Source organism: Lissotriton vulgaris, chromosome 10, assembly GCF_964263255.1.
Source record: "Lissotriton vulgaris chromosome 10, aLisVul1.2, whole genome shotgun sequence".
NCBI classification, from domain to species: domain Eukaryota; kingdom Metazoa; phylum Chordata; class Amphibia; order Caudata; family Salamandridae; genus Lissotriton; species Lissotriton vulgaris.
This window is the reverse complement of record NC_141698.1, coordinates 81,447,658-81,473,040: the sequence shown is the minus strand read 5'-3', so window position 1 is coordinate 81,473,040 and position 25,383 is coordinate 81,447,658. Positions and strand designations below refer to the sequence as shown.

General features: G+C 47.3%; 1 protein-coding gene across 2 annotated transcripts in view; it reads right to left on the bottom strand.

Moving 5' to 3' along the window:
• TRRAP (transformation/transcription domain associated protein) overlaps nt 1-25,383 on the bottom strand; it is a 737,638-nt gene that overhangs the window by 65,551 nt on the left and 646,704 nt on the right. For both annotated transcript variants that reach the window (XM_086940544.1, XM_086940545.1), the window contains 2 exons: nt 18,863-19,064; nt 10,562-10,726 (listed from right to left, as the gene is read on the bottom strand). In XM_086940544.1, coding sequence (XP_086796670.1) covers nt 10,562-10,726; nt 18,863-19,064 — 367 coding nt within the window. The remainder of the gene's footprint in view (nt 1-10,561; nt 10,727-18,862; nt 19,065-25,383) is intronic.

The window sequence follows — 25,383 nt, the reverse complement described above, 5'->3', positions numbered from 1 at the left end:
ATTCACTTATGTACTCATCCTGAGCTGAAAAAATGTGCTTGGTGGGGGATATGAAATGTAAGTTTGGCAGGCGAGAGAGAGACAGTCTACTTCTAACAGTTGTATAAATACGTCTAAGTATGTCATAAACATTAAATAGCTTCATTATGTTTGGGTGAAAACCCTATTGCTTTAAATTCACAATGTATATGGCTGGTATTCAAACATGAATGTACAGTTTACACAACCAGGGAATAATCCTTTTAATGATTTAAAGTCCTAGATCCTGTAAGTAATTGCTTCGCTGGTAAGGCGGGTAGGAAGAGGCAAAGGTTTTCAAAAGTAATCACAACTCTAGACCCACTTCCTTGGGTGAGGAGAAAGGTTAGAATTAACTCAACTATTCAAGTGGCAAAAATTGACAAGTGTTCATCTTAACATGGTCACTATTGCCCAACACAATAGAAAGTGCAGACTAAACCGGCCATTCAAAAGCATCTTTTATACAATTATTTTAAAGACGTTTATACAAATGTTATATCTTCATAAAGAATCCATTTGATATTCACTGCAAAGGGCCAGCTAACGTTATCATTTTGAATATAAATGACTGTAAAAGACACGGTAATAAAGTATAAAGAAAACACAGCCCATTATTGCTAGGTACATGAAATAAAGAGTTTCCTTCTGACATTTTACAGCACCTTCATTTTGCTATTGCATTTGACATATGCCGAGAAATGTGCTGGGAAACTGTTCGAGTCAATCTTCAGTGACTTTACCGCCATGTCTCCTGGCAGACACTTTTCCATGAAACTGATTACCAGTCAGATAGCGCAAAAAATAAAAAATAAAATAAAAAACAAAAGAGACTGCTGGAGGAAAGAGTGACAGGCATGGCAGTTCACTGCCCAGCAGGGGAACACTTTCAAACAGATTTTTAAATGAGGACAGGTTAGAGGTCATCACACCAAAGGACACATTAACACAGCCGTGGTCAATAACCACCTGTCACTCCCTTCTCCTTCAAAATGCGCCTTAAATACTGAAAAGAACAAGCATTTACAATGCAACGGTCTCGCCTTTGCAAAAGTTAGCGCTTTTGGCATTGTAAATGACAAATGTTTTATTTATGTGTTGGTTTTGGAAACAGATAAATAAATGGCATTGTCATGAGCAGTAGAGAGTGAGTAGTAGAGAGTGAGTAGTAGAGAGTGAGTAGTAGAGAGAGTAGTAGAGAGAGTAGTAGTGAGTAGTAGAGAGAGTAGTAGTGAGTAGTAGAGAGAGTAGTAGTGAGTAGTAGAGAGTGAGTAGAGAGTAGTAAGTGAGTAGTAGAGTGTGTAGTAGAGAGTAGTGAGTGTGTAGTAGAGAGTAGTGAGTGTGTAGTAGAGAGTAGTGAGTGTGTAGTAGAGAGTAGTGAGTGTGTAGTAGAGTGTGTAGTAGAGAGTGTGTAGTAGAGAGTGTGTAGTAGAGAGTGTGTAGTAGAGTGAGCAGTAGAGACTAGTGAGTGTGTAGTAAAGTGGTGAGTGTGTAGTAGAGTGGTGAGTGTGTAGTAGAGTGGTGAGTGTAGTAGAGTGTGTAGTAGAGTGTGTAGGAGAATGTGTAGTAGGGAGTGTAGTAGAGTGTGTAGTAGAGAGTGTGTAGTAGAGAGTAGTGAGTGTGTAGTAGAGAGTGTGTAATACAGAATGTGAAGTAGAGAGATTGAAGTAGAGAGATTGAGGTAGAGAGATTGAATTAGAGAGATTGAGGTAGAGAGATTGAAGAAGAGAGTGTGGAGTAGAGAGTGTGGAGTAGAGAGTGTGGAGTAGAGAGTGGAGAGTCTGTAGTAGAGTGTAGTAGAAAGTAGTGAGTGTGTAGTAGAGTAGTAGAGAATGTGTAGTAGAGTAGTAGAGAGTAGTAGAGGGTGTGTAGTAGAGGGTGTGTAGTAGAGGGTGTGTAGTAGAGTGTGTAGTAGAGCGTGTGTGTAGCAGAGTGTGTAGTAGAGTGTAGTAGAGTGTAGTAGAGTGTGTAGTGTAGAGTGTGTAGTAGAGAGTGTGTAGTAGAGAGTGTGTAATGTAGAGTGTGTAATGTAGAGTGTGTAATGTAGAGTGTGTAATGTAGAGTGTGTAATGTAGAGAGTGTGTAGTAGAGTGTGTAGTAGAGTGTGTAGTAGAGTGTGTAGTAGAGTGTGTAGTAGAGTGTGTAGTAGAGAGTGTAGTAAGTAGTGACTGTAGTAGATAGTGTGTAGTAGAGAGTGTCTAGTATAGAGTGTGTCGAAGAGAGTAGTGGCTGTAGTAGTGAGTGTGTAGTGAGTGTGTAGTAGAGTGTGTAGTAGAGAGTAGTGACTGTAGTAGAGAGTGTGTAGTAGTGTGTAGTAGAGAGTAGTGACTGTAGTAGAGTGTGTAGTACAGTGTGTAGTAGAGAGTAGTGACTGTAGTAGATAGTGTGTAGTAGAGAGTGTCTAGTATAGAGTGTGTCGAAGAGAGTAGTGGCTGTAGTAGTGAGTGTGTAGTGAGTGTGTAGTAGAGAGTAGTGACTGTAGTAGAGAGTGTGTAGTAGTGTGTAGTAGAGAGTAGTGACTGTAGTAGAGTGTGTAGTACAGTGTGTAGTAGAGAGTAGCGACTGTAGTAGAGAGTGTGTAGTAGAGAGTGTGTAGTAGAGTGTGTAGTAGAGTGTGTAGTAGAGAGTAGAGTGCGTAGCAGAGAGTAGTGACTGTAGTAGAGAGTGTGTAGCAGAATGTGTAGTAGAGAGTAGTGACTGTAGTAGATAGTGTGTAGTAGAGAGTGTGTAGTAGAGAGTGTGCAGTGATTTGAGTTTTCCATCAAATTAAAAACGGGAACGGAACAAACTCATCCTATACATTATTGTGGTAGGTGCCCACGCATATAGGGTTAAATGATGCGTTAGATGCCACAGGTCCCACCAACACGCTTCCTTTATGATAGAAGAATGCCCAACATCGCGGAGATTTGCTCTCTGTTCTTCCCGGATATTTGTATTTTCAAATGTATAATGTTATCCTGCTAAACGAAGACAATGCTCAAACTATAAAAGAAGAGGGTTTCACAGATATGTTAGTCCTTCCGGGCAAACGAAATGACCCAAAGAAAGATCAAGTGACAGTTTAGAGCTCCAAGTGAGTCTTAATAAAATCAGTGTCTGGAACGCATAGCATCAAAAAACGAGCGGGGCATCAAACTGCAGTGTCATTCAATCAAAGCTTCAAGGCTTCTGAGCGCTAGCCGAGAATTATTTTTTGTGAAGCACTAATCACTGTGGAAGGTGCCCCTGCTATCCCAGATGTGAGAAGTCAGTCTGATATGAAAATAAGCAGTATTTGGAATGAATGTATTTGGCAGGGGGAAGGTGGGGCGGCGCAAGACCGTACTGACGAGTGAACAGGAGCCATTTTGTACCGAGTGATTCTGCCTGTGTGCATGTAGACAAACCAGGCAGCAGCATGAGCATGTGATTCGGTAAAATAACAAGCATTTACAATGCAATGGTTTTGCCTTTGTTAAAGTTAGAGCTATTGGCATTGCTCTTGACATTCTGAAGCTCCACTGTGAAGCTCCACTCTCCACTCTGAAGCTCCACTCTCCACTCTGAAGCTCCACTCTGCACTCTGAAGCTCCACTCTGCACTCTGAAGCTCCACTCTGCACTCTGAAGCTCCACTCTGAAGCTCCACTCTGAAGCTCCACTCTGAAGCTCCACTCTGAAGCTCCACTCTGAAGCTCCACTCTGAAGCTCCACTCTGAAGCTCCACTCTGCAGCTCCACTCTGCAGCTCCACTCTGAAGCTCCACTCTGCAGCTCCACTCTGCACTCTGAAACTCCACTCTGAAGCTCCACTCTGAAGCTCCACTCTGCAGCTCCACTCTGCAGCTCCACTCTGAAGCTCCACTCTGAAGCTCCACTCTGAAGCTCCACTCTGAAGCTCCACTCTGAAGCTCCACTCTGAAGCTCCACTCTGAAGCTCCACTCTGAATCTGCACTCTGAAGCTGCACTCTGAAGCTGCACTCTGAAGCTGCACTCTGAAGCTCCACTCTGAAGCTCCACTCTGAAGCTCCACTCTGAAGCTCCACTCTGAAGCTCCACTCTGAAGCTCCACTCTGAAGCTCCACTCTGAAGCTCCACTCTGAAGCTCCACTCTGCACTCTGAAGCTCCACTCTGAAGCTCCACTCTGAAGCTCCACTCTGAAGCTCCACTCTGAAGCTCCACTCTGCACTCTGCAGCTCCACTCTGCACTCTGAAGCTCCACTCTGAATCTGCACTCTGAAGCTCCACTCTGAAGCTCCACTCTGAAGCTCCACTCTGAAGCTCCACTCTGAAGCTCCACTCTGAAGCTGCACTCTGAAGCTCCACTCTGAAGCTCCACTCTGAAGCTCCACTCTGAAGCTCCACTCTGAAGCTCCACTCTGAAGCTCCACTCTGAAGCTCCACTCTGAAGCTCCACTCTGCACTCTGAAGCTCCACTCTGAAGCTCCACTCTGAAGCTCCACTCTGAAGCTCCACTCTGAAGCTCCACTCTGAAGCTCCACTCTGAAGCTCCACTCTGAAGCTCCACTCTGAAGCTCCACTCTGAAGCTCCACTCTGCACTCCGAAGCTCCACTCTGAAGCTCTACTCTGAATCTGCAGCTCCACTCTGCACTCTGAAGCTCCACTCTGAATCTGAACTCTGAAGCTCCACTCTGAATCTGAACTCTGAAGCTCCACTCTGAATCTGCACTCTGAAGCTCCACTCTGAATCTGCACTCTGAAGCTCCACTCTGAATCTGCACTCTGAAGCTCCACTCTGAATCTGCACTCTGAAGCTCCACTCTGAAGCTCCACTCTGCACTCTGAAGCTCCACTCGGAAGCTCCACTCTGCACTCTGAAGCTCCACTCTGAAGCTCCACTCTGCACTCTGAAGCTCCACTCTGAAGCTCCACTCTGCACTCTGAAGCTCCACTCTGAAGCTCCACTCTGCACTCTGAAGCTCCACTCTGAAGCTCCACTCTGAAGCTCCACTCTGAAGCTCCACTCTGAAGCTCCACTCTGAAGCTCCACTCTGAAGCTCCACTCTGAAGCTCCACTCTGAAGCTCCACTCTGAAGCTCCACTCTGAAGCTCCACTCTGAAGCTCCACTCTGAAGCTCCACTCTGAAGCTCCACTCTGCACTCCGAAGCTCCACTCTGAATCTGAACTCTGAAGCTCCACTCTGAATCTGCACTCTGAAGCTCCACTCTGAAGCTCCACTCTGCACTCTGAAGCTCCACTCTGAATCTGAACTCTGAAGCTCCACTCTGAATCTGCACTCTGAAGCTCCACTCTGAAGCTCCACTCTGAAGCTCCACTCTGAAGCTCCACTCTGAAGCTCCACTCTGAAGCTCCACTCTGCACTCTGAAGCTCCACTCTGAAGCTCCACTCTGCACTCTGAAGCTCCACTCTGAAGCTCCACTCTGCACTCTGAAGCTCCACTCTGAAGCTCCACTCTGCACTCTGAAGCTCCACTCTGAAGCTCCACTCTGCACTCTGAAGCTCCACTCTGAAGCTCCACTCTGCACTCTGAAGCTCCACTCTGAAGCTCCACTCTGCACTCTGAAGCTCCACTCTGAAGCTCCACTCTGAAGCTCCACTCTGAAGCTCCACTCTGAAGCTCCACTCTGAAGCTCCACTCTGAAGCTCCACTCTGCACTCTGAAGCTCCACTCTGAAGCTCCACTCTGCACTCTGAAGCTCCACTCTGAAGCTCCACTCTGCACTCTGAAGCTCCACTCTGAAGCTCCACTCTGCACTCTGAAGCTCTACTCTGAATCTGCAGCTCCACTCTGCACTCTGAAGCTCCACTCTGAATCTGAACTCTGAAGCTCCACTCTGAATCTGCACTCTGAAGCTCCACTCTGAATCTGCACTCTGAAGCTCCACTCTGAATCTGCACTCTGAAGCTCCACTCTGAAGCTCCACTCTGAAGCTCCACTCTGAAGCTCCACTCTGAAGCTCCACTCTGAAGCTCCACTCTGAAGCTCCACTCTGAAGCTCCACTCTGAAGCTCCACTCTGAAGCTCCACTCTGAAGCTCCACTCTGAAGCTCCACTCTGAAGCTCCACTCTGAAGCTCCACTCTGAAGCTCCACTCTGCACTCTGAATCTGCACTCTGAATCTGCACTCTGAATCTGCACTCTGAAGCTCCACTCTGAATCTGCACTCTGAAGCTCCACTCTGAAGCTCCACTCTGAATCTGCACTCTGAAGCTCCACTCTGAAGCTCCACTCTGCACTCTGAAGCTCCACTCGGAAGCTCCACGCTGCACTCTGAAGCTCCACTCGGAAGCTCCACTCTGCACTCTGAAGCTCCACTCTGAAGCTCCACTCTGCACTCTGAAGCTCCACTCTGAAGCTCCACTCTGCACTCTGAAGCTCCACTCTGAAGCTCCACTCTGAAGCTCCACTCTGAAGCTCCACTCTGAAGCTCCACTCTGAAGCTCCACTCTGAAGCTCCACTCTGAAGCTCCACTCTGAAGCTCCACTCTGAAGCTCCACTCTGCACTCTGAAGCTCCACTCTGAAGCTCCACTCTGCACTCTGAAGCTCTACTCTGAATCTGCAGCTCCACTCTGCACTCTGAAGCTCCACTCTGAATCTGAACTCTGAAGCTCCACTCTGAATCTGCACTCTGAAGCTCCACTCTGAAGCTCCACTCTGAAGCTCCACTCTGAAGCTCCACTCTGAAGCTCCACTCTGAAGCTCCACTCTGAAGCTCCACTCTGAAGCTCCACTCTGAAGCTCCACTCTGAAGCTCCACTCTGAAGCTCCACTCTGAAGCTCCACTCTGAAGCTGCACTCTGAAGCTGCACTCTGAATCTGCACTCTGAAGCTCCACTCTGAAGCTCCACTCTGAAGCTCCACTCTGAAGCTCCACTCTGAAGCTCCACTCTGAAGCTCCACTCTGAAGCTCCACTCTGAAGCTCCACTCTGAATCTGCACTCTGAAGCTCCACTCTGAAGCTCCACTCTGAAGCTCCACTCTGAAGCTCCACTCTGAAGCTCCACTCTGAAGCTCCACTCTGAAGCTCCACTCTGCACTCTGAAGCTCCACTCTGAAGCTCCACTCTGCACTCTGAAGCTCCACTCTGAAGCTCCACTCTGCACTCTGAAGCTCCACTCTGCACTCTGAAGCTCCACTCTGAATCTGAACTCTGAAGCTCCACTCTGAATCTGCACTCTGAAGCTCCACTCTGAATCTGCACTCTGAATCTGCACTCTGCACTCTGAAGCTCCACTCTGAATCTGCACTCTGCACTCTGAAGCTCCACTCTGAAGCTCCACTCTGCACTCTGAAGCTCCACTCTGAAGCTCCACTCTGCACTCTGAAGCTCCACTCTGAAGCTCCACTCTGCACTCTGAAGCTCCACTCTGAAGCTCCACTCTGCACTCTGAAGCTCCACTCTGAAGCTCCACTCTGCACTCTGAAGCTCCACTCTGAAGCTCCACTCTGCACTCTGAAGCTCCACTCTGCACTCTGAAGCTCCACTCTGAATCTGAACTCTGAAGCTCCACTCTGAAGCTCCACTCTGAAGCTCCACTCTGAATCTGCACTCTGAAGCTCCACTCTGAAGCTCCACTCTGCACTCTGAAGCTCCACTCTGAAGCTCCACTCTGCACTCTGAAGCTCCACTCTGAAGCTCCACTCTGCACTCTGAAGCTCCACTCTGAAGCTCCACTCTGAAGCTCCACTCTGAAGCTCCACTCTGAAGCTCCACTCTGAAGCTCCACTCTGAAGCTCCACTCTGAAGCTCCACTCTGAAGCTCCACTCTGAAGCTCCACTCTGAAGCTCCACTCTGCACTCTGAAGCTCCACTCTGAAGCTCCACTCTGCACTCTGAAGCTCCACTCTGAAGCTCCACTCTGCACTCTGAAGCTCCACTCTGAAGCTCCACTCTGCACTCTGAAGCTCTACTCTGAATCTGCAGCTCCACTCTGCACTCTGAAGCTCCACTCTGAATCTGAACTCTGAAGCTCCACTCTGAATCTGCACTCTGAAGCTCCACTCTGAATCTGCACTCTGAAGCTCCACTCTGAAGCTCCACTCTGAAGCTCCACTCTGAAGCTCCACTCTGAAGCTCCACTCTGAAGCTCCACTCTGAAGCTCCACTCTGAAGCTCCACTCTGAAGCTCCACTCTGAAGCTCCACTCTGAAGCTCCACTCTGAAGCTCCACTCTGAAGCTCCACTCTGAATCTGCACTCTGAATCTGCACTCTGAAGCTCCACTCTGAAGCTCCACTCTGAATCTGCACTCTGAATCTGCACTCTGAATCTGCACTCTGAAGCTCCACTCTGAAGCTCCACTCTGAAGCTCCACTCTGAAGCTCCACTCTGAAGCTCCACTCTGCACTCTGAAGCTCCACTCTGAAGCTCCACTCTGCACTCTGAAGCTCCACTCTGCACTCTGAAGCTCCACTCTGCACTCTGAAGCTCCACTCTGAATCTGAACTCTGAAGCTCCACTCTGAATCTGCACTCTGAAGCTCCACTCTGAATCTGCACTCTGAAGCTCCACTCTGAATCTGCACTCTGAATCTGCACTCTGCACTCTGAAGCTCCACTCTGAAGCTCCACTCTGCACTCTGAAGCTCCACTCTGAAGCTCCACTCTGCACTCTGAAGCTCCACTCTGCACTCTGAAGCTCCACTCTGCACTCTGAAGCTCCACTCTGAATCTGAACTCTGAAGCTCCACTCTGAATCTGCACTCTGAAGCTCCACTCTGAATCTGCACTCTGAATCTGCACTCTGAATCTGCACTCTGAATCTGCACTCTGAATCTGCACTCTGAAGCTCCACTCTGAAGCTCCACTCTGAAGCTCCACTCTGAAGCTCCACTCTGAAGCTCCACTCTGAAGCTCCACTCTGAAGCTCCACTCTGAAGCTCCACTCTGAAGCTCCACTCTGAAGCTCCACTCTGCACTCTGAAGCTCCACTCTGAAGCTCCACTCTGCACTCTGAAGCTCCACTCTGAAGCTCCACTCTGCACTCTGAAGCTCCACTCTGAAGCTCCACTCTGCACTCTGAAGCTCCACTCTGCACTCTGAAGCTCCACTCTGAATCTGAACTCTGAAGCTCCACTCTGAAGCTCCACTCTGAATCTCCACTCTGAAGCTCCACTCTGAAGCTCCACTCGGAAGCTCCACTCTGAAGCTCCACTCGGAAGCTCCACTCGGAAGCTCCACTCGGAAGCTCCACTCGGAAGCTCCACTCGGAAGCTCCACTCGGAAGCTCCACTCGGAAGCTCCACTCTGCACTCTGAAGCTCCACTCTGAAGCTCCACTCTGCACTCTGAAGCTCCACTCTGAAGCTCCACTCTGCACTCTGAAGCTCCACTCTGAAGCTCCACTCTGAATCTGCACTCTGAAGCTCCACTCTGAAGCTCCACTCTGAAGCTCCACTCTGAAGCTCCACTCTGAAGCTCCACTCTGAAGCTCCACTCTGAAGCTCCACTCTGAAGCTCCACTCTGAAGCTCCACTCTGCACTCTGAAGCTCCACTCTGAAGCTCCACTCTGCACTCTGAAGCTCCACTCTGAAGCTCCACTCTGCACTCTGAAGCTCCACTCTGAAGCTCCACTCTGAAGCTCCACTCTGAAGCTCCACTCTGAAGCTCCACTCTGAAGCTCCACTCTGCACTCTGAAGCTCCACTCTGAAGCTCCACTCTGAAGCTCCACTCTGAAGCTCCACTCTGAAGCTCCACTCTGAAGCTCCACTCTGAAGCTCCACTCTGAAGCTCCACTCTGCACTCTGAACGGTCAGACTCCAAAAATCGGCCCTAATCACAATAGTATTATTTCACCTGCGTGAATATAAGTCTTTGAAATTCTGGCCAGTGGTAATACACACAAGTAATATAAAATTGTTGTTCCAAAGAGCATTAAATGGAAATAAAACAAGTACCAGACCCATTGACCCTGCACCTTAAAAGCGAAACTGACTGAAGCAAGCGCCCGGGCCACGTTGAAAAAAAAAGCCACACACATTAGATGCAGTCAAGGCGCGCTCACGAGGTCAGAAGGCACTCCACAGGAACAACTACCAGACACATTGACGCCTGCACTTTCAAAGTGAAATGAAACAAAGTGAAACTGACTAAAGGAAGCGCACGGCCCATTAGATGCAGTCAAGGCGCGCTCACGAGGTCAAATCTCCAAAGGAGAAGCTCGTGACAGCCTGACTACAGCAGAAAAAGCTCGTAACAGTCTGATGTCCACAATATTCCCAGAAAAGTGGCAACATAAGTTGTCTCGCATAGACAACAAAAGCTTCGCTTTTGCTTTCGTCTAGGCGAGACCTAAAAACGAACTCTGAACACTTCATAAGAACTAATAACACATTCTCCAACTATGTTTCAAATAGTTTGGTTTCCAGCATTTGACAGGATTAAATAAGCATTAAATATTTCCAAATTCGAGATTTCCACTGTAGACAGCAGAGCAGAAATCCAAGCAAAAGGCAATTAATATTCATGCTGCATGCAGAGTTAGCAAACGGCTCACACATGAATTTAACTGTTTGTCTTCAACATTCTGCAGAAGAAAGGCACTGAAGGGCTGGTGGGAAAAACACCTGCATACCTGGCTAATGAGGTTGAGGAGCAGCTTGCCCTCAGAGCCAACCAGGCATGTCAGCAGCTGTGGGATCCAAGCCAGCCACTGGATGGGGGGGACGCCAATGCAGTACTTGTCTACAGCATCAGCCAGCGTGTTCTTGTCATCATCGAAGCTCAGCAGCCACAGGACCTGGAAAACACACACCAGAAGGGCTCACAGCAGAATTTCTCCTCTACAGCACAGCATTTTAAAGAGACCCAACCATGGGTGGTGAAGTGAGCACACAGGGAAGGAAAGAGGGATCTTGGGAAAACGAAAAAACTGGCTATACTTTGAGTTATGGTGATTTATTTTTTTTAAAATGGAGGCCTGCCTAAAATTGGAGGTGACAAATTAAGTCTCTCGTTTATTACATAACATGAGTATTCTCAAATACTTTTATTTTGAAGTTACTTATACAATTCAGAAGACCATTTACTTAACTTCTTATATCCAATGTATCAACTAAACAAGTTGAAGTCAGGTGTGTTTGGACCTATTTTACTTGCCGTTTTCGATTATGCCCCAATCCTTTCTAATCAATGAATTCATGTGAATGCGAGATAGGAAATACGAGCCCTGCAACAGATTTTCTCCCCAAACAATATGTAATTAGCAGCAGTCCATCTGCCACATTAATTAGACTGAATCCCTTCACCAGCTATTTGGATCCCATGAGTTTAAAGAGAGCCTCCCAGAATAACACCATTATCCACCGCAACGTCTTGAGCCATCAGGCAAGGAGCTTCATATATCCAATTAAAGTTACTAACTCTTTTGTTCTGACCCACAGCAGTTCACCTGAAGACTAAGACTATGACCTACGGAAAGGCAAAAGACTACACTCCACCAAGTGGTCATTGGCTGTGCACCGATAATCCTGTGATCCCTTCTGATCGAGCTGCACCGACTCCTCGCAGCTTTAAGTAAAGAACTAAAACACTTCTTTTTATGGGGACGGCATCTAAAATGAAAACAAATGATTGAGGGGGGAGGCTATACATGGTGTTTGTGGATCTGAGGTCAGCCTTTGACTTGGTCCCCCGGAAAAAACTATGGGAGGTCTTAAAGGGGCTGGGTGTTCCCACCCAGTTGCTGCACGCCATAATCAGGCTCCACAATGGCAATTACGCGCAGGTCAGGTGTGGGAGGTGTGGGAGGGATGGAGCGCTGTCATCAAGGTTTCCTGTTCTCAGAGGGGTAAGGCCGGGGTGCGTCTTGGCGCCGACCCTGTTTTACCTGTTTTGCCTCTTTGTCAACAGCGTTATATCTCACCTTGATGACGTTAAAGATAACGACGCTCCTTCTTTGGCAGGCAGGAGGGTGCCAGCCATTATGTTTGCTGACGACACCCTCCTGCTTTCCAAAAGCCCAATGGGGATCCAAAGGATTTTGGATGGATTTGGTCTTTTCTGTAGGCAACATGGTCTAGAGATCAATACAGAGAAGACCAAATTCATGATTTTCAACCCACCACCAAAGAGCAGACCCAATCCCACTCTGGGTACAGTTAGCCTGGAAAGGGTTACAACTTTTCAATATCTGGGGGTAACTCTGCACGAGAGCCTGTCTTGGGACCCCCAGACAGTGAAATCCCGGCTAAAGCTGACTCAATTATCCGGTGCAATTCTGAAGGTTGTAAATACTTCAACCTTCAAACCTATCAGTCCAGCACTAGAACTGTACAAAACGCAAGCCAAAGCGGCTGCAATGTACAGTAGTGAGCTATGGGGGTACAGAGCAGGCCCGGTTCTCGCCAGAGTAGAAAATATCTTTCTCAGACGCCTTCTGGCCCTCCCTCGTGGCACACCAGATTCCCCTGAGATTGGACGTGGGCTTAGCCTCCATCGCTGCTGAGCTGGAATCTAAGCCAGTAAGATTCTGGCACAGGCTCTGGTCCACCAGCGAGCTTGAACATTACAGGAGTGACCTTACCCATGTAATGGCCTTGAACCACCGAGATAGAATTCCATGGCTGGCCTTTGTTAAGAAGGAATTTTATCGTCTAAAATTTCCTGAGCTCTGGGAGGTTCCAGCATCGGGCTGCCAAATGCTATCCCGGAAACGATTAGCCCAAATTTACAAGGAAAAAAGCCTGGACTCACTTTTGACCTCAACTAATAACGGCACCCTCACTGAACGTTTTTTGCAATCCAAAAACTCCTATGAATTTGAGGGTTTTATGGATATTATTTTCCCAATTTTAGCCAGGAAACTGTTTATACAGTGGAGGTTTGGCACTTTACCTATTAAAACTTTTACCTCCAAATGGCTGCAGAGCGATGATAAAATCTGTCCGGGTTGTAATTCCCATGATGAGGAAGAAACCCACCTTTTTTTCTTCTGTCCTGCATATTACAGACCAAGGAAATATTGGCTGGTCCCCCTTTGCAGGAATCTGGGTTACAGGAGCCATAAAGATGCTTACATAGTTTTAAGAACTAGTACTCTGCCTCACATAGTCTTTGCTGTGGCTAAATTCATCATGGCTATGTGGCATATCAGGAAAAAAACTGTTAATTGCACAAAACTCTAAACTATGAACTTGTTCTTACAATCATGGACTGGGCTTTTTAATTAATTCATGCATGTTTTTCCCCTGATTATGGAATGTCTCTTTTTTTTCCCTCATCATGTTTGGAACGACCCGCTACTCATTTCATTTTATGTAACGTGTTTTTAAAATTGTAATTCTTTTTAAATGGTTGTTAAAATGCATACTCATGTATCTTTTATGGTCTTATAGACCGAAATAAAAAAAAAACCAAAAAAAACAAATGGATCTCAATCTCCACATTAACACTGGCAAATTGAAAACTCTGTGTCCTCCATAACTGACGTTAAAATGCATAAGGGATACTCTGCCTATTTCCATCTTAGTAAAATACGCTTCTAATAATGCTGAGACACTATACATCTCATGATCGCTGTACATGCTAACTCTGTATATTCAGAATCTATTGTAGGTGCACACGCTTACCAAAACCCACCGTTGGTACTACGTTCATAAGTGCAAACCATATTTGCACAGATTGTTATATTTCTAGCCCCCTGAAGGGTTTCCCTCTGAGGTAGGCCCAGGTGTCCAAATTTTTTGCACTCTGTAGCCATGCTGCTAGGTTAAGACACATTGGCTGACTCGGTTTGAAATACTTATCCTGTCTGTAAAGTCAGGAGATTCTATTGTGCATGTATCTGTATTACTCTGTCCTGCTCCACTAGGTCATTGTGGGGTGATTAGTGTCACTGTCATGATTGCCTCTCTGCACGTGTTTATCCATAGAGGAGTTAATTGAATTGGTGGAATGGCATAAGCAAATGACCCGGACCGACTCGGCCTTTTGATTTTTCCTATTTTGAGAATAAGTCTATGGGTGGTGTGCCTCATTCCTGAAGGATTGTGTGTATTACCTCTTGGTTGAGTTCCCATTCTGGTGAGACACAGTTTTGTCTGCCCAGCCTGCTTGCCTCTGTGATTCGTATGCCTGGTAGGTGAACTATTGTACGGCAAATCCTTCTTTGTGTAGGCCAACTCCAAATTTCTTGTGTCAAGTTTGGACAGAATGAACAACTGTGTTCCATCTGTTTTTTCGAGTGGAACATTACTGTTGAGTTATCTATTTGTATTTGCACTGTCCTCCCTGCAATATATACACAATGGCTTTTAGTGATGGAAACCGCTTTAGTTTTCAGTTCTAGGACATTTACTTGTTTCACTGCCTCATGGGGGTTCCATTGGCCCCTTACATGGCGCTTTCCCACATGTGGTCCCCACTCTATTTGAGATGCATTTGTTGTGATGGTCACAGAGGGAAAAAAGTTGACTGAAGCATACGCAGGCTGTGATGTTCTTCTAAATTCACAAAATTACCTTTTTACTTTTCCTGTGAGAACCCCTTGATTCGCCTAGTTACCGTTGCTTTTTAACCATTCTTGGATTGGTCTCAAGTGGAGTCTAGCCTATGGGATGAGGAGGAATCCATGATGACATCATGTCCATCCTTTTCTTCACAGTTCTCACTGTCAGAGATCATCCCTTGCGGTAGAGAGAATCTTGCCCACTCAGTGCCAATACTCTCTTCTGTATGGGGAAGGCCCTCTTTTTCAATGAGCTCAGAGTCGCTCCGAGGATTTTATTTCCCTTCTGGGTGTTGGGGAACAATTTTCCCATGTTTTCTTTAAACAGACTAGTCTATGCAAGGTTTGACCCGTCACTTGCATGCTGTCTTTGCATTTCTATAGTGAGATTAGCCTTGTCAATTAGTCGTTCAGGTAGGGGTGCAGATATATCCCATGCCTTCTCAGATGGGCGGCCTATACTGCAGGGCATATTGTGAACAATGTTTCAGATTTCCTCTCAAAATGAAATACTCTAAATTATAATGTAAGTTGTTGACCACAAACCTGAGGTACTTTCTGTGCTTGTCATTCACTAGGATATGAAAGTTGAAGCCTTTGAGGTCGACCGTGGCCGTGTAGTCGTCTTTCCTCATCCCAGGTATGATCGCCTGTAATGTAGTTATTTTGAAAGTTTGTGTGTCCTGACTAACTTGTTCAGAAACCTGAGGTCTATGACTGGTCTCAAGGTCTTGCTTTGTTTCGGGCCGAAAAAAAACACGGAGTAAACTCCTTGGTTATGTTTCCTTCTGAGGACCCTTTATGCAGCAATACATTTATCTCCTATTACATTTTATATTTATCTTCTATTACAAGAATCCGAAATCTTGCCCTCTGTAAATACCCTTTGTTGATGGTCTGTTTGCTGGATTCTGTAGTATCTGTATTTTATGAGGCTTAACTCTAATTTGTCAGAGGTTATCTGGCTTCAGTCCTGAGAGAAGCTTCCTAATCGGCACCTACAATTGTTTGAGGTCAGAAGCATCCTTGTGCACATTCCCTCTGTTGAAGTGGCTGCCCCTCTTGTGGTTTGGCCTTTAACCCAGATCTGTCCAGAAACATCTCTTTCTGGTATTACTGTGGTTGCCATAAACCTGCTGATTGGATGCTACTCATTTGTGGGTTTGGCGATTGCTGGGGGCTGGTTGGAAATCCACTGTTTGTCGGTCCTCTCCTGGGAGTCATGCCCCTCTTGAAAGAGTCTCTAAATTATAGCTCAACTATCACCTTGGTCATTTCAATAAAACATTTTTTTTTAAAGAATTTGTTCCCAGGAGTTCCAAATAAGCGGTCTCCTGTGACGAGCATGTTCTTAATTGAAGCTAGACCTTCTTGTTTGAAGCAACACACCCTGAACTATGCGTGTCTGAGTGTTGTGCCGGTTCACGTCTGTCTACTGGCTGTGTTCACAGCATCGAGGAACGACTTTCAGCATATACTATTGTTTTTCCCTTCTGTATTATGCTCTTCGTGTATTGCTTCAGGAGGTGTTAATCAACCCCTTCTTCCTCTCTCCCTGATGATGCCCTGTCCACATCAGTTGAGGAATGCTTTGGAATTTACTAAACGCCATAGGGTGGCCGCCAACCTCTCCATTTTTCTACCTACCATCTCGATCCCTTCATTTTCTCTTGCATGTGGGGCCCCTGTAGACAATGGTGTGTCGTCTCTTTTCCAGGCAATGCAAAGTATGATTGAGTCTGCCGGGGTGTTTGTTTTGAGTATGTTGGGTCCTGTGTAGAGTGTCTGTATTTCTTCTCTAACACAAAAAAGATGATGGGAAAAATGTTTGAAATAAGTCTAACCACTACAATCGCTCTGGGTAGCATGCAAACCCATCATTCTTTTGTCCACCACAACACTTATGATTAGACCCATCCATATGGGCCTATGTTTCTCCATTTTTTTGTCATCTTCTCGATGGTCTTTCCTTAGCGTTTTATCTGGTTTCCAAACTCGAGAACGGAAAAGGTAATCTGAAGATTGTGATTAGGCACAGGGCCTTTGTTGGCCTACATTTAATGCTTTAAGGGGATGGACATGGTCGCCAAATGGTCAACGATGCCCTAAGAGGGAGAGAAAAAAAAGGAAAAGGAAAATTATCTATTCCAGACCCAACCACTTGATGGTGTAAATAGTGCACAGTATATGAGTCCCAAAAAGATCCACACTGCAAAACCCTGAGTCGAACAGTAGCAAGATCACATACTGAAAGTGGTTCGATGCCAGCTACGGCAAAGACGCCTTCAGCAGTCAGGCAAGGAGGTATCGAAATACAGAGAAACCAGACCTGTAATAATGCAATATCTCAACATTGCCTTTGTGAGTACACAAGGCATGGATGACAGCCCAAACCGCAGGACTGCCAATTGATAGTAGGTGCAGCCCACAACAATACACATGTACTTCATGTGTGACGTGAAAGTATGTGTCCTGCAAGTCTATGGACACCATCGATTCATTCAGCAACACCTGAGCTCGGGATAAATTTGAACTTTTCCTTGCAGAGGAAGGAATTCAGAACAAGGCCCACCCTACTTCTTGGGAATTGGCATCCTTGTCCTATCTCGGCTGTTGGCACCAACTCTAATGCACCTTTACTCAATAGTAAAAGGACTTCTTGCTGTAGAGTGTGGACATTATTGCCAGGTGCACCTGGGTAGGTGTGGGGGGGGGGGGGGTATTGGAAGGGAAGGCATACCATAGCAAACAATTTGCTAGACTTAGTGCTCCATAATGATGGACTGCAAACGTTTGAACCCTACTCTCCACAGACTGCAAGTGCTCCTTCATGGATCAACTAAATCGGCTTAGTAGGAGGTGCTAGGGAAGCAAAGGAGAAATACTGCTGCTGTCTACGTGCCATCTTTAGTGCTGAAATAATTCTTTGAGCTGTTCTACAAGCTGAGGCACCTAGCATCTCTAAAATGGCATCCCTTGGGAATACCCTGGAAATTGCAATATTACTGATGAAGCTTGCGTGCTGAGGAGGCAAGGCTCACATAAAGGGCCTTAGCCCATCTTTCTTTAAAGTTCTCTAGAGAGGGATTATCTTTCTCAGCAAAGAGGTGGGCACCATCAGAAGAAATGAAAGAGGCACGTTTATCAAGGGGCATGCCCAATGGAGACACCAACGATCCGAGCAAGTCCACTGGTATGTATTCATGCATAGCAGCAGATGGCTAAAGACCGTGCCACCGAGTCCAGACAAGGAGAGAATCTGCTGAATTCTATTCATCTGGCACAGCTTCCAAGAACTAGCCAGGTCAGGAAGATTAGGAACTCCTTTTGAGCCTTCTCCCAAAAGGCATGGTAGTACTGGGGCAAAAGGCAAGTCACATGGTCTACAAACAATCTATTTGACTACATATCAGATGAGGTAGAGAAAGAATCAGAATTCTGTCTGGAAGATGAATTTGCCTGCACAACAAGGCTCACTGAGATGTCAAGAAATTTGGATCCTAGGAGCAGGATGATGATGATGATGATGATGAGGATGATTATGTAGCACCTGGAGATTGACAGCCTGGTCAGATGCCAGTTGCTCCAAATAACTAAAAAGGAGCCCATCAAGGCATTGTTAAAGGGCAGCAAAGATTCAGTTGCAGAAGAGTTAGGCTGTAGAATCTCAATAAGCAGATTTGATTTGGCTTCTACAGTCAATGGCAATCTGAGGACTTCTGCGGCCCTGTGCATGATGGGAGTAAATGCAGCATTCCTTGGCAGGTGGCTCGAAAAGGACCATCGAAATTCATATCAGGTAAAGAGTCTAGGGCACTAGCATACTGGATGACCACGTAGTTCCCTGCATCGGGGCTTATGCTACTGCATCTATGCTTATGCTGGGTGGAAGGCAGGGGAGGCGACCTAGCTCGGTACTGTCATTGTGAAACCCTAAAGAAAGTATGTGAATCGGCTCAGAATCAGTGAGAGGGGGTACCCACTAGAAAGCCTGATTAAAGATTACAAACCATCCTTTGTGAAAAGACAGAAATTCTTGTGGCACACAACAGAAACAACAAGTAGTGAAACTCTGACCTCAATCAAAGTCAGTTCTGTATAAGATAAAGGGGTTTAACCTTAAATATCCCCTTTGTTCAGAACCAATAAGATGGTGCAGATTGTGGGAAGGAGCTGTTGTCAACAACAGTTAGATGATAGTGTAGGTAACGCATTCCAAACATCTGGAAAGACAGAAAACCTGTGCCGCACATGCCCACATTTGAGTCAGAGGACAAGAGAGGGGAGTTTATTATTTACCAACCAATGTCACTAATTTTATACTATTTAAAATAAATTACTATTTAAAATAAATTACTCCTTGTTCGAGTCTTCCATTTTCTCTAACAGCATGAACATATAAAGCAGGGTATTGGTTGATGATCATACCTTTGCTAGATATTTTCTTGATTTACTCTCATTCTGGTGACGACAAGCATGAAGATAGCAGGTAATGGCAGAGACGCCAAGGTGTAGCTGCCGCTCCTTGACAAAGATGTTCTCCAGATAGTCTCCCCACATCGCCCACGCCTTCACAAGAACATCATGCATCTGGACGGCTGCTGAAAAGGCCTTGTTTGCATCTTCAGACCTGTAGGCACATAATTGGAAGTATATAACCAATCATTCATTCATACTGTGCACTAATAGCAACTACATTGGAATAACTTGGAAATATATAGAATGTACCCGATGAATAGCTTTTGAAACAGCTGACCTTTGAGAATTTCAGAATGTGTGCCATTGAACGCAGAAATGAAAAGATTCAGAACAGTTGTAAAGGACGAATCACCCAAGAATAAGTCACATCCAATCAAAATACATTCCATGGTTTCTGTACTAGCCACTTTTGTGATATTTTCAGAGTAGCGAATGTCTGTGTAAAACCACGAAATTCTTCAAAAGATGGTCAGTAGTTTCAAAAGCAGGCCAATAACCAAGAATGGACCAATCATGTTCAATCCTCGAATCATTCTTTAAGGAAGACTTTCGAAATTAGTTGATCTTAAATAATGTTCACATTTTTGGATGAATCGGACACTGCGAAGAGCACAAAGGGAAAGAGAACAATGTTGGGACATACCATATATAGTAACAACGGGGAGTTTCCCATAGAAGTGCCTTGTTCTATACGATTCTTTCATTTCCAAGATAATAAATATAAAGAAGATAAAAGAACAGTAACCACTCACACGTATTTAATAAAGCACTCAAAAATACTATTCAACCATGATCAGTGCGCACAAACTGTAGGTCAGTTTTAGAAAATGTTCAATGTGCTGCCTCACTGGATAACTGGTACAAAAGGGGGTGGTGATGGACGGAGCATCTGAACCAATCAAACACTCACACCCAGTCAACAGATTTGGGTTTAAACCATCACCGTTCTTTAGCCCTGAGGCAGAGGGTTAGACTGATTTGCATATGGCCATGTCTGAACTGGGGTGGCAGAGTGAGCTAAAGAATGGTGATGGATTAAACCCAGATCAGTTGACTGGGGGTGAGTGTTTGATTTGCTCAAACGCTCCGTCCATCATCCCCTTTTGTATCGCTTTTTTCGCCCTAAGTTGGCAGGGTAAGCTCAGACGTGAGTCCCTTGCTCACTTGGCCACTGGATTCAAGATAGCCTGGCTGATGAGGATTATGAATCTGAAACCGGTCCCAGGATGCTTGTTTCTGGTCCAGGGAAGACATGGCTTGGCAGTTCGGGCTTGACTGTTCCCATGAGGCACAGGGTCAGACTGATTTGCATGTGGCCATGTCTGAACTGGGGTGGCTGAGTGAGCTAAAGAATGGTGATGGATTAAACCCAGATCAGTTGACTGGGGGTGAGTGTTTGATTTGCTCAAACGCTCCGTCCATCATCCCCTTTTGTATCACTGTATAACTAGCATTCAGGAGAAATGGGCCCCTTCTATAGCAGTTATATTTGAGATAAACAACCCCTTCTACACATTGTAAGGATATTTTAAGTAACTAAGTACTCGGTGAATGCATGCAAGAAAGAGACTGAAGGCAGAATGCCTTTAGAAGGTCACTAAACTCCTCCCTTCCCTATTTTTCGAAATTCTCTTCTTTGTTTCTCCCTTTTTTCACACACTGCTTCCTCCCTATTTTAGTTATCGGCCTCCACACTCCCTTTCCTCACAAATCATTAGAGATTTCTCGCCCACTGTCCTAATTTACCAAACACTGTGTCCCTCTCATTTTACTTCCACATCTTACTGTTTTTCGTCCACGAACCTCTTCTCTCCCACTTATCTTTTAGTGATCTTCCTTTCACAAGCTCTCTGAACTGGAAGCTGCACTGACAAAGCAAACAGTTCTCAAAGGAAGAAAACATATCTGCTCAACGGTTGCTTTTCTTTTTGTAAAATTTTCTAAAAGCTGCAACACATTTTATCCATAGATTTTGTTGGATAGAAAATATTGCCCACCACCTGCACTGCATCTTTCTCCAGTGGCATTTTCTATTAATTGTTGTTATGCCATTGTCCATTTCTGCTATGCCTCTGGTGGAAGAAGAGACACCTGTATTAGTGGGAGCTGAAAGGTGGCGGACAGATATCAGAGCTGTAGGTTTGGGCCCCAGAAGAAGCATGGGTGGGTTTGGTACTCACAATGTGACACACAAGAGTATTTGGGCATCCATGCTTATTCTTCCCTCACAAACACAGAAAGATGGCGATTACTCGCCATGGATGAAAACGGTCTCCACTGTGACATCATTATTCACTTGCAATAAACTATTACAAACAACCAGAGACATGTTTGCCCTTTTACAAGACATTCAGCTTGTTCTAGAGACCGCAGAGACTACTTCACTCTTTATTTAACGGATTAAAGACCGCACTTTGGACTTTCTGCCTTGAGAAAGCCCTCGGCCAACTGGCCACCGGGCGAAACACGTGCCAGCTGTTTTCCAGATATATCACACTTGGAATAAATCATTAAAAAGGACACAATCTGTCACCAAAAGAACATGAGTCTTGGAAATAATTACTGTAACAACATCTAATAGGAAGGCACAGACCTCCACCCACAACCCTAGCTATAGCATTCCCAATGGTTTTTGGGTGCAGCCATTTGTGAGGCGGTGCCACCAACAATTGTGGGCCCTGACCACTGTAACTAGACTAGCCCACCCTTTCCAGAAACCCGGATATAAGAACATGTCTGAATTTGCCAAGCGCGAATATCATGAAGCGCGCCCTTAGGACCCGGGCCCCCCGGGCCACGCCCCCGGTCACGTGATCATGGGCGGCCGGTCGCCCAATCGGCACTCGGTCGCCCAAGTACTTCCGGGTCAGGCGCACGTATGTCCGGCTGGGGTGTCGGGGGGCGGAGACTTTTGCCCTATTTAGGGTCAGGAACCCTGGCTTCTGTCTCTCTTTGCCCTCTGCCACCCCAGCTGACGACCTCGCCGGGCGACTCCTTTTTCCACCCCCTACCATTTTACTTTTAATTTAAATTCCTTCGTCCCCCGGCGCTCGCACCTCCCGTTGGATTGTCGAGGGAGTGCGAGGAGCTGCTTGGAGGCGGCGCTGGTGTTCCGGAGCCCGGCGGCGAGGCTCGGCGGCTGTGGAGAGAGTCGGCGGGAGATCGGCGCGCTGCGACGGAGAGACGCCCATTATTGCCAGGTAAGGGGCCGGGAGTTCTGGGGGGCCTGCTTGCAGCCGCTGATTGCGGGAGGGGGTTCGCGGGTTTTTGGTGGGCTTACTTCCGGTGGTTGGTGGCTGCCGGTGGGGCTCCTGGGGTCCGGGTACCTTGTGGCAACGTAGGCGGCTCGGCTGGGGAGCGGGGGTTGGTATTTGCACGGGAGTCTGGTTAGGTGCGCAGGGCAGCAGTGGGGAACTTAATTGGAGCGCCCACTTCGAAGAGTCAGTTTCCCGCGCAAATTGCATTGTTTTTAAAGCGGCTGTGTGGGGAAATTAGTTGTCGCAGTCATCTCGGAGGCACAGTTTCCCGCGCAAACCCGCATTGCTATAAGCACCGGTGCGCACGCAGAGAGCGATGCCCCCCAAGAAGGTCAGCCATAAACGGAAGGGGAAGGACCCCGAAATTGCACAACTGTTAAAACTAGTGCTAGCTAAGCTGGGCGATGATCAGGAGAGCGCGAGCGATAGTGATGTCTCCCAGGAGGAGCCTGAGCAGGAGATCATTAGCGAGCGACCGCGTAGGGAGGGGGTGCCACCAAGGGCTGCTTTTCCCCCCTTAGTGAAGAAGCCCAGAGCTCAGCAAAAGCGTAAAGGGAGTGCATCACGTAAAAAGTCTCATGGCAGGGTAGCTGAGGAAGAGACCAGTAGGTCCCGTCCCTCTTCCGTTAGAGGAGATACCTGCTACTACATTAGAAGATGTGATTCCTACCCCCCTCATACCAGTCATACCAGGTGTGGACCTACCGCTAGGAGCGGGACCTACTGGGGGAACATCAATACCTGCAGTAACGCCAGCTGACCCCGTGGGTTCAGCATTGGCAGAGATTAAGGAAGCACTGAAAGCATTGGCCCCAGTAAATCCGCACCAGGCCGTGATGGGGGTACCAGCACCTCCCCCCCCCCCCCCCCCCCCTCAGCCAGTGGTGGCGGCAGCAGGCGCGCAGGACCCGATGGCTGGGCTGTTAGCATCTGTAGCTAGTCTAGTGGGACAACTAGCACCCCCGGCGGCGGGGCAGACTCCCAGCACAGTGGCAGCAGCCCCGTGGGCACCAGGGCAGACGGTGGAACAGGGGGCGCTGTTAGAAATCCAGAGGCAATTGGCACTTGTAGTAGAGGCGCGGAGTGCGAAGCCCAGTGTGACTACAGGAGCGACACCAGCTATAGCGACAATACCTGTGGGAGGTAAGGCATGCGAGGTGGCGGCCAAGGCCGGGGAAGCGGGGATAGTGGCAGGGGTGTGTCACGGGAATGTGTTATCCCAACCTGGAATGTTAGCCACGCATGTGTCCACGGAAATGAAAGAAAAAATCTGGAAAGGGGCGTATGTGGATATATTTGCGCTCATCAGACCTACTAGGAGGGACATGGAGTTCAGGGAGAGGGAAGGAAAAGAGGGCTCCTCCAAAGACAGGAGGCCAAGGGTAGAGGAGTCTCTTACTAATTGGCTCTTTGGCTTTCATGTGTACACGACGGTCTTGTTGGAGAAAAGGCCAGAGTTAGCGATTCCATTGGTTTTCTACACAAATAAGATTGTGAAAGCGCATGCGACTCATGGGGGAACAGCATGGTTGGATTATGATAGGGAATTCCGGTGGGCTAAGGAGGAGAACCCGAGTATTGGCTGGGACCAGGTGGAAATAAATGCCTGGCTTGAGAACGTTAATGGTGGGGGGCACCACACCAAGCAGCCATTTCGGACCTCACAGGGTGGCCCAGGGGAAAAGAAAGGGGCTTGCTGGGCATTCAATAGAAAGTCATGCAATTATCCCGCAGGCCAGTGCAAATTCAGACATGCCTGCTCCTATTGTGGTCACTCCTCGCATCCAGAGTCTAAATGTAATAAAAAGTTCAAAGAGCGCGGGGGGGCTGGGAACAAGGAGCACAAGCCTCCTCAGCAATAGGCTTCCTTCTCCTGTAGACATAGGGAAATTGATTTATTGGCTCAATCAGTACCCAGATAGGGCAGCAGCCAAGGTTTTGTTTGATGGTTTTTCTGTAGGTTTCCGCATTCCCGCCCTAGGCGTTCCTCCTGTTGACCAATGCAACAATCTCATGTCAGCTAGAATGCACCCAACAATAGTAGCAGCAAAGGTAGAGAAGGAAGTGGCCTTAGGTAGGGTCGCTGGCCCTTTCCCCGCTCCTCCACTGGCAGGTTATGTTTGCTCCCCCCTAGGAGTAGTCCCTAAGAAGGATCCTGGGCAGTTTAGGATGATACACAACCTCTCAGCTCCAAAAGGTTTCTCTGTGAATGACTGCATTGACCCAGCTTTGTGTTCTGTGACTTACTCATCTTTTGATGCCGCTGTGCAGCTGGTGAGGGAACTAGGGCGGGGGGCAATGTTAGCAAAAACTGATATTGAATCTGCCTTCCGTCTGTTGCCAGTGCATCCTGAGGATTACAAACTATTGGGTTTCCAGTTTCAGCAGCAATTCTACTTTGATAAGTGCATGCCCATGGGTTGTGCTGTGTCTTGCAAGTATTTTGAGACCTTTAGTTCCATGCTGCAATGGGTTTTTTCGCACAGGACAGGTTGTGTCAATGTGGTGCATTATCTAGACGATTTCATGGTGATGGGTCCGGCAGAGTCAGGGGAGTGCGCTAGAGCGCTCAATGAACTGGTGTTGATGTTTCTGGAGTTCGGGGTCCCCCTGGCCCCCGAAAAAACAGTGGGCCCGGCCACGTGCATGTCCTTTCTGGGGATAGAAATTGACACGGTGGCGGGGGAGTGCAGGCTGCCTTTGGACAAAGTTCAGGCCTTTTCCCGAGCGATTGACGCCACTCTGGCGGGACCTAAGGTTACTCTTCACCAGCTCCAGGTACTTGTTGGCCAGCTCAATTTTGCCCTAAGAATCATCCCCATGGGGCGCCCTTTCTCTAGATCCATAGCCAGGTCAATGGGGGGGTTAACGCACAAACACCACCGTGTTCGGCTGAGGGCAGAGGTGAAAGAAGATCTTATGGTTTGGCGCAGCTTTCTCAGCGAGTTCAATGGCAGGGTGGTGTGGCCTGCCCCTCCGGTGTCCAGCTCGGAACTCGGCCTGTTTACTGATTCGGCCGGCAGCATCGGTTTCGGGGCCATTTTAGGTCCTGCCTGGTGTGGGGCGGAGTGGCCAGCAGAGTGGCACAGGACAGGCCTGACAAAAAACATAGCATTCCTAGAACTCTTTCCTATAGTTGTAGCTGTGACAATTTGGGCCGACCGCTTCAGAGACAGGGCAGTGGTATTCTGGTCGGACAACATGGCTGTGGTG